Source organism: Zeus faber (assembly GCF_960531495.2).
Source record: "Zeus faber genome assembly, chromosome: 9".
Taxonomy (NCBI): domain Eukaryota; kingdom Metazoa; phylum Chordata; class Actinopteri; order Zeiformes; family Zeidae; genus Zeus; species Zeus faber.
In genome coordinates this window covers 21,284,412-21,299,567 of record NC_137197.1, presented here as the reverse complement: position 1 = coordinate 21,299,567, position 15,156 = coordinate 21,284,412, and the positions used below count along the sequence as shown (strand labels likewise).

The following is a 15,156-nucleotide window of genomic DNA, read 5'->3' as shown; positions in this document are numbered from 1 at the left end:
TACCAGCATATTATACCATACTAAGGAATATTTCAACATGTAGTACCACTTGCTGCCAATACCATCAATGCATATTAATGCTACGCACTATTGCTTTATACTATATTTGTAATTTACTTTAGTGTACCACCACCTGTCCATACACTGAAAAAAATCGATCTTTTGATCGATAATGCTTTAATATATTAAAAAATCTATCTCTTGATATTGTGAAATCAGGATGCCCATTTTCAGTCGAGAAAGCATAAAAAATATAGGTTAAATCTCCAATAGAAATTTTTTTGCAGTGTATTGGGCTCAGCTGAAGTTATGCTACTCCCTGTTAATATATGTTTATACTATAGATGTGTACCTGTATTTATTGCATTTTTTTATCTCTTTATTTTATCTCTTTGTGTGTGTGTGTGTGTGTGTGTGTGTGTGTGTGTGTGTGTGTGTGTGTGTGTGTGTGTGTGTGTGTGTGTGTGTGTGTGTGTGTGTGTGTGTGTGTGTGTGTGTGTGTGTGTGTGCATGTGTGTCAGTCTCCAGCAGCTGGTGGGGCTCCAAAAGGCTGGACTACGCCCTGTACTGCCCTGATGTGCTGACTTCCTTTCCCACTGTGGCTCTGCCGCACCTTTTCCACGCCTCCTACTGGGAGTCCACCGATGTGGCCGCATTTGTTCTCCGACAGGTAGAACAGCCTCCTCTTAATCTTATCTTACTGCTTATTGACCGTAGCCGCCCCCTAACTGCCCACAATGAGTAGAAGTGATTAGCACTAATTACATTTACATTTACTCTTTTTGCAATGGCTTTTATCCTGGTACTGCAGTACATTTATTGGTAGTAGTCGAATGGACTGTTCAACACACTTGTCATGTGCAAAAAACTTTAATAAGAACAAGTAATAACACAAATTAACAAAGGGAGAGTAGGAAAGTATGCAGAGGTTTGCTCAAAGAAAACAGACTCAGATCAAACGAGGGTAGAGGGGGTTGAAGATCTGAGGTAGAGAGGATAGTGGAGGAAGTATCCACATATATATATATATATATATGGATATAATACATATGTGCATTGTGAAGATGGGTCTGAAACATCATCTTAAGCGATTTAGTTGTTGTGACAGCGGTGAAGTCCTGAGGGATGTATTCAGTCCCCTGAGAAGGATGGCTATCAATTCTGCCGTCCTGGCACCTGGTGGGAAGCTTGGTCAACCATTGTATAACAGTACACAATAATATAGTGGGTTACATTGGGTCAGCCATCAGATGCTTTGATGCTTTTATCAGATGTGAATGATGCATAGTCAGGAGTAATCAAACCGACTGCACATCCCGGTCATCCTCAGCAAAGCCTTCAATAAAAGAAAGTGACCCAGAACCCCCCCCCCAGAAATACAGGGAGTAGGGAGGCTGGGACAGGGTTGAAGATCTCCATAAGGTGGAGAGGTCAGTGCTGAACAAGTGGGGTGTATCATGAAGAGAAGAGGTGTTTTTTCAGTTTTTCACCATTGCAGTGCCTGGGATAAGAATTGCAACCTAGAAGAGTGTTATTGGAGTTGCAAGGAAAGCTAAGGAGGTGTATTAAGTGAAGAAAAAAATCAGGGGTATGAACCCTTACCATTCATTGTAGATAAGAAGGGTCTATTCCAACCTGTAAGCAAGCAATGCTCCCTTAATTTCGATGCATGCAGAAAAAAGGGTGAAGGAATAAGACTGTCAGGGACACGCAAATGATGATTTGGGAGGTTTAATGACAGTGCCACGCAGCGCTACGTAGCCGGTTTGTAGACACCGACAGTAAGCGGGAGTTCTGCAGACGTTGTGCGCAGAAAAACAATTGAACAGCAACAGCTTTTCATCCGGGATCGCCCCTTGGTCGGGACAAGCATCATCAAAAGTAATGAAGAGGTCCGTGTGAGCTCGTCTCGTAAAAATTTAGCTTTAGGTGGTCCTGGCGCTAATGCTTTTGAGACATGCCGCGGTGCGCCTTTCAATTTGTATGACAATAGAAAGGGGGATGGACAGGAAAAAACGAGTGCCACCCACATAGCAGTAGTGTAAAGAAAAGCCGTGGGATCCCTTGTGTTGGGTCCAAGGAATTTTGTATACGAGGAGAACAGAAAGGGGCCTCAGCCTGAGCCCTGGGGTGCATCGGCGTTGAGGGCACATGCTCTGACGGAGGCCATGTCGACGATGTTGATCATCGCAGACCACTATTGCGGTGAAATGGGTCCCTAACAGAAATTAAGCCACAAATACTGGCATTGTTATTCCAGCAAATTGCACACGATTACAAGGTGTATTGCTATAAAGTAGTAATTACCTTCATGCGCGCCGCTGATCGAATCCTAATGAAACAGAATATAATCTACCTGCCGTGTCTGTGAGTAAACAGAGAGGAGGATCACCGCTCTGTTTATTGAATCCCCGACCACAAAGTAAGCGCGGGATAAAGAGTCTCTTTAAAATCTATTGCAGAAAAGCCTTCAGATCCACCAGCAGTCTTTTAACCTGATCGTTAGAAAGGCAAAGCACCCAAAGCTGTTAGTAAAGCAATCTTTTCACATTGCGCCGAATGCTTCCGCAACCATGTTGTCCTTGTGAGAAACGTGAGGGGAATCTGGAAAGCACATAGGAAACAGGAAATGTTATCTCCACCAGCGGGAATGCAACAAACCAGGTGATTATGATCTTGGATCAGTGTATTTCAGTAAAGTTGATAGCACATCATAGAAATGCATACCAGTACTCTTTGGGGTGACACATCACAGCCTCTGTGACATTTAGAGAGATTGTTTCTCATAGAGTAGCATGGAATCATTACACGCTCTTTTTCAAACGGAATGTTGTGAACGCTTATTATACCCAAACCTGACATTTTTCAAATTCGGCACCTCTGGAAGTCCTAGCGACACGTCATAAGGGACACACCTTATTTCAGGTTTCAAGCTTTGATTTACACATGATCCACTCCCAACACTCACACCGCCCCGTCTGCATAACAATTCTGATGTGCTGTGCCTAAAATGTCATTTCATTTTAAGAGACATAAGGTCCTCAGATTTATTGGGAAGTTGTTTTGTAATGAGTTATCAGAATGTGTGTGTGTGTGTGTGTGTGTGTGTGTGTGTGTGTGTGTGTGTGTGTGTGTGTGTGTGTGTGTGTGTGTGTGTGTGTGTGTGTGTGTGTGTGTGTGTGTGTGCGTGCGTGCGTGCGTGCGCGCGCGCGTGTGCGTCTTGTGTCACAGCTTATGAGATGTGACTCCGTGAAGGCCCAGGAAGCCAACAGCTTGGACTCCGCTCCCTTCTCCCCTTCCAGCCCACGAGAAAAATGGCTTCGCAGGCGGACGCATGTCAAGCTAAGGGTAAGAAAACCATCATTCCCTATTTGAAGGAGATACATGACGCGACAAAGTTCCAAGCTCTATTCTTCTGCTATATCTGTAGCAATCTGTCAAAACCAAATTCTCAAGAACGGACCTTCATGTTCGTTCTTGGGAAAACGGACTTGATCCAGTTTGGCGTCCTATCGTCACCATGACCTCCTCTACGGTTTGATTCCACCTACCAAAAACGCCCATGCACGCCGGAAATCTTGAGTGGCGCAGGAGCGTATCGGGACATTTGAGGCGGTTCTTTGCTTGTTGGAAACTTGAGTTTGGAACAGAACTGCCGCGTTAAATACAACTGAAATGATTTCAGAATCGCATGCGTTCAAATTCAACAAGCTGGAAAATGTGGTGTTAGGTTAACAAGGCATTGAAGTCACTGGCTCCGTTTTTCTCAGGAGCAAAATACTCCATAAATTCACACACACGCACACACACCCACACGCGCGTGCACACCCCCCCCACACACACACACACACACACACACACACACACACACACACACACACACACAATACATAACTGCCACAGTGATCTTTTCTCAGTACTTCTGCTGCATGGCCTTGCTCTCATTCTCGCTAAAAAAAAAAACATAATCACTTAGTGCTGGGGCTTTATATTGTGTTGTAGGCCATTTGGACCACGGCCCGCATTTCTTAAAATAGACCAAACCTTCACCTTGTATTGGTGAAGAATTTATATGCAGAGCTATGTAATACCCTCGTTCTGCAGCTGATCCTCTCCGACTCGAGGCATCAAGGTAGCGTCTGTTCACCTCATCCTCTTTTTGTACACCATTATCCAAACATAAGAATGAACACTTGACGACGCTATATTTAGCAGGCGGTCCTCAACGTCCGCAGAGCGCGGGAGCTCCGTTTCGGCGGCGTATCTTTTGCCACCTCATTCCCACCTCCTAATGTGTGTCCTCTAAAGGGCTGGTGAAGAGTAGCCCCCCCCCCCCCGAATAGAATTAGTAGAGATTCATAACGGGGAACGCTGCGCTGCATTCTAATTCCGCTCGTGGCTCCGTCGGCTTGCGCGCCGGACAGTTGTGCTGTTATTCAGAGAGGCTGGGCAATCTATTTCGGGTCTTTGAAAGAAAGAGAGGGCTGTGCCACGGAGGGACCCTGGCTCGACCCGTTCAGTTTCATGCTCCCTTGCATCCGGGCGCGCGTTGTTATTTTGGCCTCGAAACGGGAGCTGTCGAGACCGAGAGCCCAACAAAGAGATTGTTTTGAGGTTGTGTGCTGGAGCCAAACGCAAACCATTCACTTCACAGTTTGCCGGCCTCGCCTCGTCTCTGCAACTTGCCCAAATATTAAATGGTTGGTTGCTGCAATGGTGATCAAGGGTGTTCAGTGTGTGTGTGTGTGTGTGTGTGTGTGTGTGCTTGTGCATGCTTATTGATTGGTATGTATATATTCTTTCTTGTGAACAGCCATTGGATCGGTGAGGGCCCTGTGCTTCGCAAACGATTCATTATTGACAAGCATAATCAATATGTAAATAGGGAAACAGCGGGAAATGTTTAACCGCTTCATTAAATGACAAATTCCTCAAACGATTGCCATCATTAGTCTGACGCTGAATCATGCCAAGAGTGGTATTGGCAGTGGCGGCTCAATGCCTCTCATGAACGCTCCCCAAGAGACGCCGAATAGCCACCAAATCGCCGCGGTGGGCCCCACATTTTAAACCGTTTTATCTCATTGCGCGTCGCTGATACTCACCTAAATGAAAAATGTGCTCTCGGCGCGCTCGGCATCTGTCGCCGTCTTCTGTTTCCCGGGTGAATGCGTGTTCGCACACCTCGCCTCCCGCCTCTGGATGCCTCCGTGTCCTTTGAGATGATCTGATTGGTATGGGGCGTGGTGTGTCTGGTATGGTTGCGATGGATGATTCATGACGTAGGTTCACGTGTGTCACGCCGATATTCCGTGCGCCCGTCTCCTCGTGCTTCTGTGGTTGTTCAGGGCTTTTATCTGTATGTCTGCAGGTATTGCTGTTTCAGATCTTGGCCAGGGCCTGCAGATGTAAATGAACCATCCTTTGCCGACGCCGGCACATTTGCATTTTTAATTATGTTGATTAATGTGCACTGTCCCTGACAAATAAATATAATCTATTCATCTTCTCCTCCTCTGCCTTTTTTCTTCTTTTTGTCCTTGTTCTTCTTCTTTCTGTCTCTTCATCTTTATTTGTCATTATTATTATTATTATTAGTTATTATTAAAAGTTGAATGAGATTTTTATGTATTTCTCCCTCAGCAGGAATTAGGGAGAAAGCATGTGTACTTAAAATAACCTACACAGGAGGTGACAGTTTGTCCCCTATGCATGCCCATGATAATCCTTCACCAAAAGCAATTGGCTCCAGAAGCACGTTGAGGGTATGAAGTCAGACAGCCCTTTCCAGAATCAGCTGTGTTTAACATCCTATTAAAAAAAACCTCAATATCAGCAAAAAATAAAAAAAGCTTTTCCCTGTTTTTATTTCTGGGTCCTTGGGTGGAATTCATTCAATTGAAGGGTGAAGTATGAAAGACAACCGCGTTCCCCACAACAACCCAGCGGAACGCAGTGATATTTAACATCCTTCTTTTTGTTAGAACCTGCAGCTGGGCAGGACATTAAAATTCAATGCTTTTTTTCTTGTTTGTTTTTTTTGCCGCTGGCTGAATTTCACGAGTGCTATCAAGGATTAAATTTTAAAAAAAAATTGAAAAAAGTTTATATCTGAGTTGTGAATCTCTATCGCCTCGGTGAGCTAAAACAAACGATCTGTAAAGTAAGTGTAAACATGCCCTGTTAAGAGAAGTTCATGCGAGGAATATTTTTTTCGCCGCTCCCTTTGTGTGTTTTATCGTTTCCTTCTCCCCGCAACAGAACGTCACCGCCAACCACCGTGTGAATGATGTCATCGCCACAGAGGACGGACCGCAGACGCTGGTTGGCCGCTTCATGTACGGCCCCTTGGACATGGTGACTCTGACGGGTGAAAAGGTCTGAGCTCCCGCAATCAATCGCTCACAAAGCCTCCTTAAAGGAATAGTTTGGGGGTTTTTTTCAATGTCATCACTATTTTATGCTCACCCCACGCGCAGCAAAATTTTCATTCCCGCAGCAGTCCGGCCTTTTCTGCAGTTCGGCCTCTGACTGACGCAGCAAAATCAAAACAACGAAAAACAGCCCCTTATTGGTTGTTTGATTTTGGATTTGTAAAACAAACAGTGAAATAAGAGGTGGTTCCTCGGTTTTCAGATTTCGATCTGAATGATACACGGATACCGAGCAGAGCGGCCAAACAACTTCCCAGACAGGCTGAGCGCGGAGCAGATGACTATATAAAGAAATCCGTCACCAGTTGACGTCAGCTCCTCAGCTCCCTGCCGAGAGTAGAAAAGAAAACATTGGAAACCTCGTTTTCAGAGCGGTCTGGACCCTGAGCTTTATTTTCTCGCAGGGATGATTTTATCATTCGTTTTGCTCATTATTTGACACTTTGACCACCTCATTATACGACAGAAAACGAGGAAAAGCATAACAGGTGAAGCGTTCTTTACCGGGGCTGCGTATCGTTGACGTCCGTCCTCGCTGCTCCCAGGTGGACGTCCTGCTGATGACCCAGCCCCAGTCCGGCCGCTGGGTCCACTTCGACACGGAGGTGACCAACAGCAGCGGCCGGGTCACCTACACCGTCCCCAAAAGCAAGAAGCTGGCGCTGGGCGTCTATCCCATCAAGATGGTGGTCAAGTAAGCGCCGCTCCCGTCACATAGCGCCGCTCGCGTCATGTCGTCTCCTGTCGCTGTTATTTGTCGTGTGGCATCCAGGTCTGGAAGGCCGGAAACGAACAGCGGCAACAGCCACAGCCGCATGGACGATAAGTTGTTGTTGTTGTTTTTTTGGTAAAATAATGTGCTGTTGCAGCTCCCGTTGGATTATAATCTTTATCCCCAACTGAGCAATGGCCATGGATTTTGTGTGCAAGCTCTGCTGGACACAGTGTTCACTTATGCAGATTACAGAGGTTTCAGGGACACGTTATAAATAGCTATTTGATGGATGGGCTTGTTTTTTTCTTTCATCCGTCTGTCAATTAATAGAGTTCAAACATATTAAACGGATTCCAATATTGACAGATTATTGTTCGGTTTGCGTGGACATCATACAGTATATAAACAGGCTGTTCACACGGGAATATAAACAAAAGAAAATGATTCCTTCGAATTTGAACGCCTTGGAATGGATGTAGCTAATGCGGAGGGCCATGATTGAGAGAGAATCATATCTGTGCCGTCCCCTCCTGTGCTGGAAAGGAGGATGCTAATGGACGGCCTGGGGTCGCTGCCGCTGTGAGTTACAGCGCTCTGTCATGGTAGTTATTCCCTCATTTTACATGCTGCTTTCTCTCCCTCTGCCCTCCATCAGTTTGTCCTTTATCTCACTGCGTCTTTCTGCTATTTCCATCTCTTTGTCATGAGTCAGTGTTTACGTGTTGGATAATAGTCTGGCTACGGTTCTTATCTCGCGGTAAGATGTTTGCACGTGATCTTAGTGGGCGGCTACTTCAACGATGCTAATTTAACTTTTTGACACCGTCATGAACATCACGCACCATGTACACATTCACCATGTACACATTTCCCATGTACACATTCACCATGTACACAATCACCATGTACGTCACGCACCATGTATGCATTCACCACGTATGTCACACACCATGTATGCATTCACCATGTAGGTCACGCACCATGTATGCATTCACCATGTACGCATTCACCATATACGTCACACACCATGTACGTCACACACCATGTACACATTTACCATGTACACATTCACCATGTAACCATTCACCATGTACGTATTCACCATGTACGTCGGGCACTGTGTACATCACGCACCATGTACACAATTACCATATACACATTCACCATTTACGCATTCACCATGTACACATTCACCATGTACACATTCACCATGTACACATTCACCATGTACAAATTCACCATGTACATATTCACCATGTACACATTCACCATGTACACATTCACCATGTACACATTCACCATGTACACATTCACCACGTACGTCACGCCCCATGTACCTCATGCGCTTTCCACAGAATCAAAGAGATAATCAGCAAATGGCAACCATCATATGCCTTTCTCATCACTAGGATATGAGCCTGTGGGGATAGAAGCTTTGTGAGCATATATTGATCACAAGGATACTGGAAACACCCCGATGATATTGTTTATGTGAACACGCCCGCTGGACCTCATCCCCAACATTCAGATTTATTTTTTCCCCTGTTGTCGTCATGTGGAGCGCCATCTCCATTTCACACATTTCTCGGCGTACCGGATGATGAATGCCCCTTCTCCCTAAACTGGATAAGCGTGTCTGATCATGGTGATTTGCACATGTAGGGGCCTGATCAACAACCTAATATGCGTGCAGACTTGGCGCCTCAGTGAGAGTAAGCCACGGCGCCAAAGACCCAAGACGAGGATTGCTTCAACACACGGTCCCTGAGGACGCGCTCTCTCACCAGGGCGCCATCTTCCAAGTGCTCCAACAAACAGCAAATACGTCATTGCTGTTTGTATCGAGCGCCTTCAGACGTCATCGCTGAACCGTCTTTGTTTCTTGTGGTTATTATCAGTAGTCCAGGTCTGTAAATGTATGTACATTTTTTGATGATTTTCTTTTGTCTATTTTCGGCTTTTGGAAAGTTTTAATTGAATTGGTGTGAAACCTACACATCTCTACCACAACACATGCTGTATTTTGTGTTAGAGGTAGTTCATTTTGCCATATTTTGTATTTGTTAATTCGGTTTGAAGAGGTGGAAGCCCCATTGCTTTGAAGTAATCAATTAAGTAATCAAATGAAGTGAACTTGGAAAAAAATACGGCAATTGTGACAAATTGGATGAGGAGGTCATTTTAAGGTAGGTTTTTGACTTCATCGTTCAAATTTTCCAAAACCCTCAAATAGAGACAGTATTAAAAATCAAAACATTAAATCATTTAAGTCATTAAATCCGACATTTTCGCGCTACTTAATCATACCAAAAACACCAGCTCTGCATTGTGTGCAAACTCTCCACTAAATGATTGGAGCTGATCATTAACGGCTGTGAATGAGGTCCATTGTCCCCCTCTCACTCTCTCTCCCCCTCTCTCCTCTCCCTCTCCCTCTTCCAGGGGCGATCAGACCAGCGCAGAGGCCTACCTCACGGTGTTGCCGCGGGGCATGGAGTGCGTGGTGTTCAGCATCGATGGCTCTTTTGCCGCCAGTGTTTCCATCATGGGCAGCGACCCCAAGGTCCGACCCGGAGCTGTCGATGTCGTCAGGTAACCGATGGGGGTGTGTGTGTGTGTGTGTGTGTGTGTGTGTGCGTGTGCATGCATGCGAGTGTGTAATAGGTAAAAATGCTAACAAACTATATCCATATGTTTTCATTATGGGCATATTTTTGCTTATTCTTTTTCCTACAGTATATAGTTTTTTCTTTGTATTTTTGACTTTTGTCTTATATCTTTTTTCTCCGATTTTGAGTTTGCCTCTATCATTTCACTGCACCCTACGTGCAGTGCACTGCCCCCTACCCTACCATATGATGAATAAAAATATTGAATCTTGAAATCTTACAAGGGCTCATATTCACACTTAGTCATTCATGAATGCAAACTCCCCCCATTCACGGTGTCTAGACGGATCAAAACGTACAATACTTACAATACCTTTTCATTGCTAAAATAAAAGGTACAACCGAAAGATGTTCTGCCTTTTTTTCTCTTGCGGTGCAGACACTGGCAGGAGCTGGGCTACCTGATCATCTACATCACCGGGCGTCCGGACATGCAGAAGCAGCGCGTTGTGTCATGGCTCTCGCAGCACAACTTCCCCCACGGCATGATATTCTTCTCAGAGGGCCTGGTCCACGACCCCCTGCGGCAGAAGACCATCTTCCTCAGAAACCTCGTGCAGGAGGTACAGGACGAGTGATTTACCCAATAAGTGCATGAAACTTTTCAAGGGACCCAACTGGGGAAATGCTCCATGGGTCTTGTGCACGCACATTGTCTACTTCTGTTACGCGTGTATTTAAATCACAAAACATGTCACGAAGCCATACATTTGCCCATCAAATGAATAGTTTATGTTTATTGCTTGTTACGTTATGGATAAAGGCTGAATTCTGCTTCCCCGTCTGCACATAAGGGAAAGCGCACGGGTGTTGTTCAGAGACGTTCGCGTGGCTGTTTGCTTTTATACTTGTAGGAGGGGCAGGCGGATCGATACCAAAAGTATCGATGCTACCGACACTACGTCTCGTTTTGAAGATCGATTCCAGCGTCAATAGGCTCGATATCAATATGATCAGTTTCTCTCTCCGAAAATAAGGAATTTGTTTAATTATACGTATATATTCCCCCGCTTTCTTTGGCCTGGCACCCGTCACTGTTTGGGTGTTGAACGGGAGATCCTTTCCGTGCCACGCCCACTTGGATGCCGCGTAGTCATGTCTCGGTTCTATGAGCCGGCTCCAGTCTGAGAGCAGGTTTATTTTTTTATGTTTGTTGTATGTATGTTTGTTTTTTTTTGTAAATGCATACAAAGCCTTTTACGTATTTGTCCAATACGATCCAGAAAATTTCCCTTTTGGTAATAACATTAAGAGCCAAACATGGTGAGACTTAAGAAAAAATGGTGAGACTTCCAAAGGGCCCTTTCATTTCACGGAAAATAAATGCATAAAAAAATAAAATAAAAAAATATTTCTTGTTTCATATTGTATCACACAAATTCAATTGAATAATATGTCTGTATAGAGTGATTATTTATTGACCATACTATTTCATAAGTAGTGTTATTTTTGTTATACAGCTAGGATAGTTATTCTTTAACCATCAATATGACGAAATGTAAAAATTTTGTTTTCCATGAATTAACATATTCCGGAAATGATAAGGTTTGCTTTAATTACATTGAATAATTTAAGGGCTATATGTGCACACATACCAATCATAGGTCAAGACATTGCTAAATGTGGCTGAAATATAGAAGCCAGAAATGGTTGTAAATGAGAAGCTTTTGGGTTTGGTTCTTATTGCTGTGCTAAATGATCTGACTCTTTGTGCCGCGTCACGCATGGCAACTTCAATCCCCTGGTATCGGTATCGGTATCGGTATCGATATCGGTGATTCTTCCCCGGTATTACTTGGTATCGGATCTAAACCAAATTCTGCAGTATTGCCCACCCCTAACTTGTCGGGATGTTGTGTATAACGTTGCATGTCCACGGGGGGCAGTGTCACATTTAGTAAACCGCATTGTACAGAAAACATAGAAGTTATCCGTTTTTTGTTTTTTTTTATCTAAAATATGCATATGCAAATAGAAATCGAAAAATTCGAACCTCATCCGCACTTTTATCCGCTGAATTTCATTTTCCCTTTCCGACCCGCCTCCCGACAGGAAGCTCGACAATTCGGCCAATCGCCGTCCATTTGGGAGGTGCGGGCGTTGGCTCCCCGGCGAGCCTGTCCGAGCTTCACCTACCCATGATGCCCTTCGCCTCGAGACGCTCACATCTACCTGCGCGGGAGCGTAAAGCAGGCTCAGGCGGAGACGTTTTTGTTTTTTTTGTTTTTTTGTTTTTGTTTGTGGAAAAAAGGATGAAGGTGCTTTTTGAACACCTCCATTCACTTGGAGCGTGAGCGGCGTGGAGTGAAGGCTAAGTGGGAAAGTGAGCGCCACAGTCGCACTTTGTCAGAGTGGAGTTTAATGTCACTTAGACGCGCTCGCATGCTCCGCTTCCACATGACATAAACAAGGTGCTAAGTCTCTATTCCCCCCCCCCCTCGGCAATTACCCCAATTCACTCGGCGATGGAGTCGCTCCCGCTCCCGGCTCCCTAGCTCCGGCCGATGTTTTATCCACTTCATCCACACTTGCCAAATGCAACTGTAGCACTTGTTTTGGTTTGGTGTTCATCAGGAATATTTTTTTACCTCGGTGTCGTGCAATCAACCAGACCTTTTCATACACGAGCGCTTCATTTATTGGGATGGATAAAGGCGCGCGAACCCACCCTGAACCCTGTGCAAATGGTGAATGAAGCTACGACGCTCCTTTACAAACCGTCAGATCTATTCAAGGAACGAAGCGATGGGCCGTGTCACCGCAGCGCCATAGCAGGGAAAAAACAAAAAAAAACAAAGCCAAGCCTTTCTCTCGACTTCACTTTTTCCTCCTTTCACTCAACCCCCCCCCCCCCACACACACACACACATTCCCACCGACATATGATGCATATGCACAGAGATGCATAATGCACAGAGAGCCAGATCGAAAATGAACTGTAGACTTTTCAATTGATTAACTTTGGGTCGCCCTGCATATAAATCTTGGAAGCACCTCCGTCTGGTGTGATCTCTTTCCTCTCCCTCCTCAGTGTCACATCAAGATCAACTCGGCCTACGGCTCCATGAAGGACATCTCTGTGTACAACATGCTGGGCCTCAGCCCGACACAGATCTACATTGTGGGCAGACCCTCCAAGAAGTACCAAAACCAGTGCCAGGTAGGTCTCTTGACTCGCTCGTCAGTTTTTGTCCATCCATGTGATGTCATTCCTTCAGTGTCTCTCTTAATTTGATGCTCTCAAGTTTATTTTGTGCCTCTACATTTCTAGAAACTTTGTGAGCCTTTTGGATTGCTAATCTGCCTCCTAAAAAATTCGAATAGTCCTAAAAATGGATAAACGTAAGAAATTGGCATTATGTAATGTTACAAAAAAAACATTATATTTATTGAGGAAATGACCCAGTATTACATTTTATGGGCAGAAAAAGTATGTGAACTTATAATATTATAATTCGCCCAGGTTCGCCCAGGTTCTAAACTTTAACTTTTACTTTGTGTGTGATTCTTCAAACGCTGCCCATTCCAGTTCCTGAGCGAGGGCTACGCCGCGCACCTCTCCACGCTGCAGTTCGGCCACCGGGCCCGACCCAAGAAGACCTCCTCCGTGCGCATGGTCCTCAGGAAGGGCTCCTTCGGGCTCTCGGCCAAAACGGACTTCCTGTGCAAGCGCACGCACCTGCGCAGGACCATGTCCGTCCAGCAGCCGGACCCGCCCTGCACCCCCAACCCCAAGCCCGAGCGCGCCCAGAGCCAGCCAGAGTCGGACAAGGACCACGGAGGGGGAGGAGGCGGGGGAGGCGCGCAGGGTGCATGGGGGAGGGCGTCCATGCACCGTGGGGACACCACGCCCTGACGCCCACACGTGAGACGGGGGTGGGGGGGGGGTGGAGGAGGAGGCCTGAGGAGGACACCGGGCATGTCAGCTTCCGGGGGGCTGAGGCTCCCGCTGCGCCGCACCTCCAATGCTGCAGGTTCACTCTCACGCTGTTTAAAAATGGATGAGCGACACGGAGGGAGATGAGAAGCGTCTACATGATGTGAGCAAGGAAGGGAAGCTTGGCTGCCTTTTTGCACTTTGCAAACAAGTGGACCAACGTGTTGAATTTAAAAACGCCTCCACCTGATATTCTGACCATATTCAGTAGGTTTATTCAATAGAAAAATACCGACAATAGAGAAATGCCCCGAGCTGTTGAAACTGCCAGGATTTACAAGGTCATGTTGTATTGCGCCCCACTTGAACATAACTTGTCCGGGAGCATATTGACAATTATGTAACATGAATAAGTAATTGTTGTTGAATCATTCATACCCCCACATTTTTACTTCACAACCTTGTCCACTAATCCTTCCAGAGCTGCAGGCTCTGCACGGACTTGGAGACAGATCGATTTGACTTTGATTGTGTTCCGTGGCGTGATTCATACATAATGGTCTTCGATGACAGAGGTATCGCTATCACTGTTATTATTATTATTATTATTATTATTATTATTATTATTATTATTATTATTATTATTATTATTGTTATTATTATTATTGTTATTATTGCCATGACTATTACTGGAAAAACTGGGCTAAAAACACATTATAGTTTGCAGCAATACAGTATGGACAGAAAGAAAGAAAGACTAAAAATGTACAAAATTTGAAAAATTGGCAATATACAATAAACCTTAAAATGACGTCAAAAGTGGGTTTAATGTACATTAAACCTAAATAATTAACAGTAAGCAAGAAAAATAAACAATAGCAAGAAAAATAATCCTAAAATATATAAGAAACAGAAAGGATTTGGCAATACACAATAAGCCTAAAGATTAACAAAAAAAATGTAAATAGAATAAACCTAATTATTAACAAGGAAGAAGAAAGGATTTGGAAATACACAACAAAGATAAACCATTAACAATAATCCTCTGCATCGACAATTCACATTCACAAAGACGGGACGTTGTGCACATTTGTGTGAATATCCTGTGTGTAGTAAAAACCGAAACAATGACAGAAAGAAAGGTAGAGTGATGAAAACCCAGGGAAGGATGCACGGGAGCAGGGAGGGCGGAGACAAAGGGGAGGTGATGGAGGAGAGCACAGCGACGAGCGGTTCAACAGGAGCCCGGCGCTGATCGCTCTGTTTACTCCGGGAAAATATTTGTGCGTCAACCTGAGCGGGGGAAACTATTATTAGAAACAACTCTGGGGATGACGAAGGAGGACTGCGCCTGCGACTGTGATTGTGATTTTGATTGTGATTGCGGAGGACTGATGAGCCCCGCGATAAGCAGTCTCCTCCCAAACTTTTAAAAATCCCCTCATTTTTGGATTTGGGAAA

General features: G+C 44.9%; 1 protein-coding gene across 1 annotated transcript in view; it reads left to right on the top strand.

The window, feature by feature from the left end:
- Window positions 1–13,674, top strand: part of pitpnm3 (PITPNM family member 3) — a gene marked incomplete at its 3' end in the record, with an annotated part of 69,970 nt that extends 56,296 nt beyond the window's left edge. The window contains exons 12-19 of the mRNA XM_080006796.1: window positions 522–670; window positions 3,232–3,348; window positions 6,262–6,378; window positions 6,980–7,128; window positions 9,592–9,741; window positions 10,198–10,381; window positions 12,850–12,978; window positions 13,348–13,674. Of these exons, the coding sequence (XP_079862922.1) occupies window positions 522–670; window positions 3,232–3,348; window positions 6,262–6,378; window positions 6,980–7,128; window positions 9,592–9,741; window positions 10,198–10,381; window positions 12,850–12,978; window positions 13,348–13,674 (1,322 nt within the window). The remainder of the gene's footprint in view (window positions 1–521; window positions 671–3,231; window positions 3,349–6,261; window positions 6,379–6,979; window positions 7,129–9,591; window positions 9,742–10,197; window positions 10,382–12,849; window positions 12,979–13,347) is intronic.
- Window positions 13,675–15,156: the final 1,482 nt, after the last annotated feature.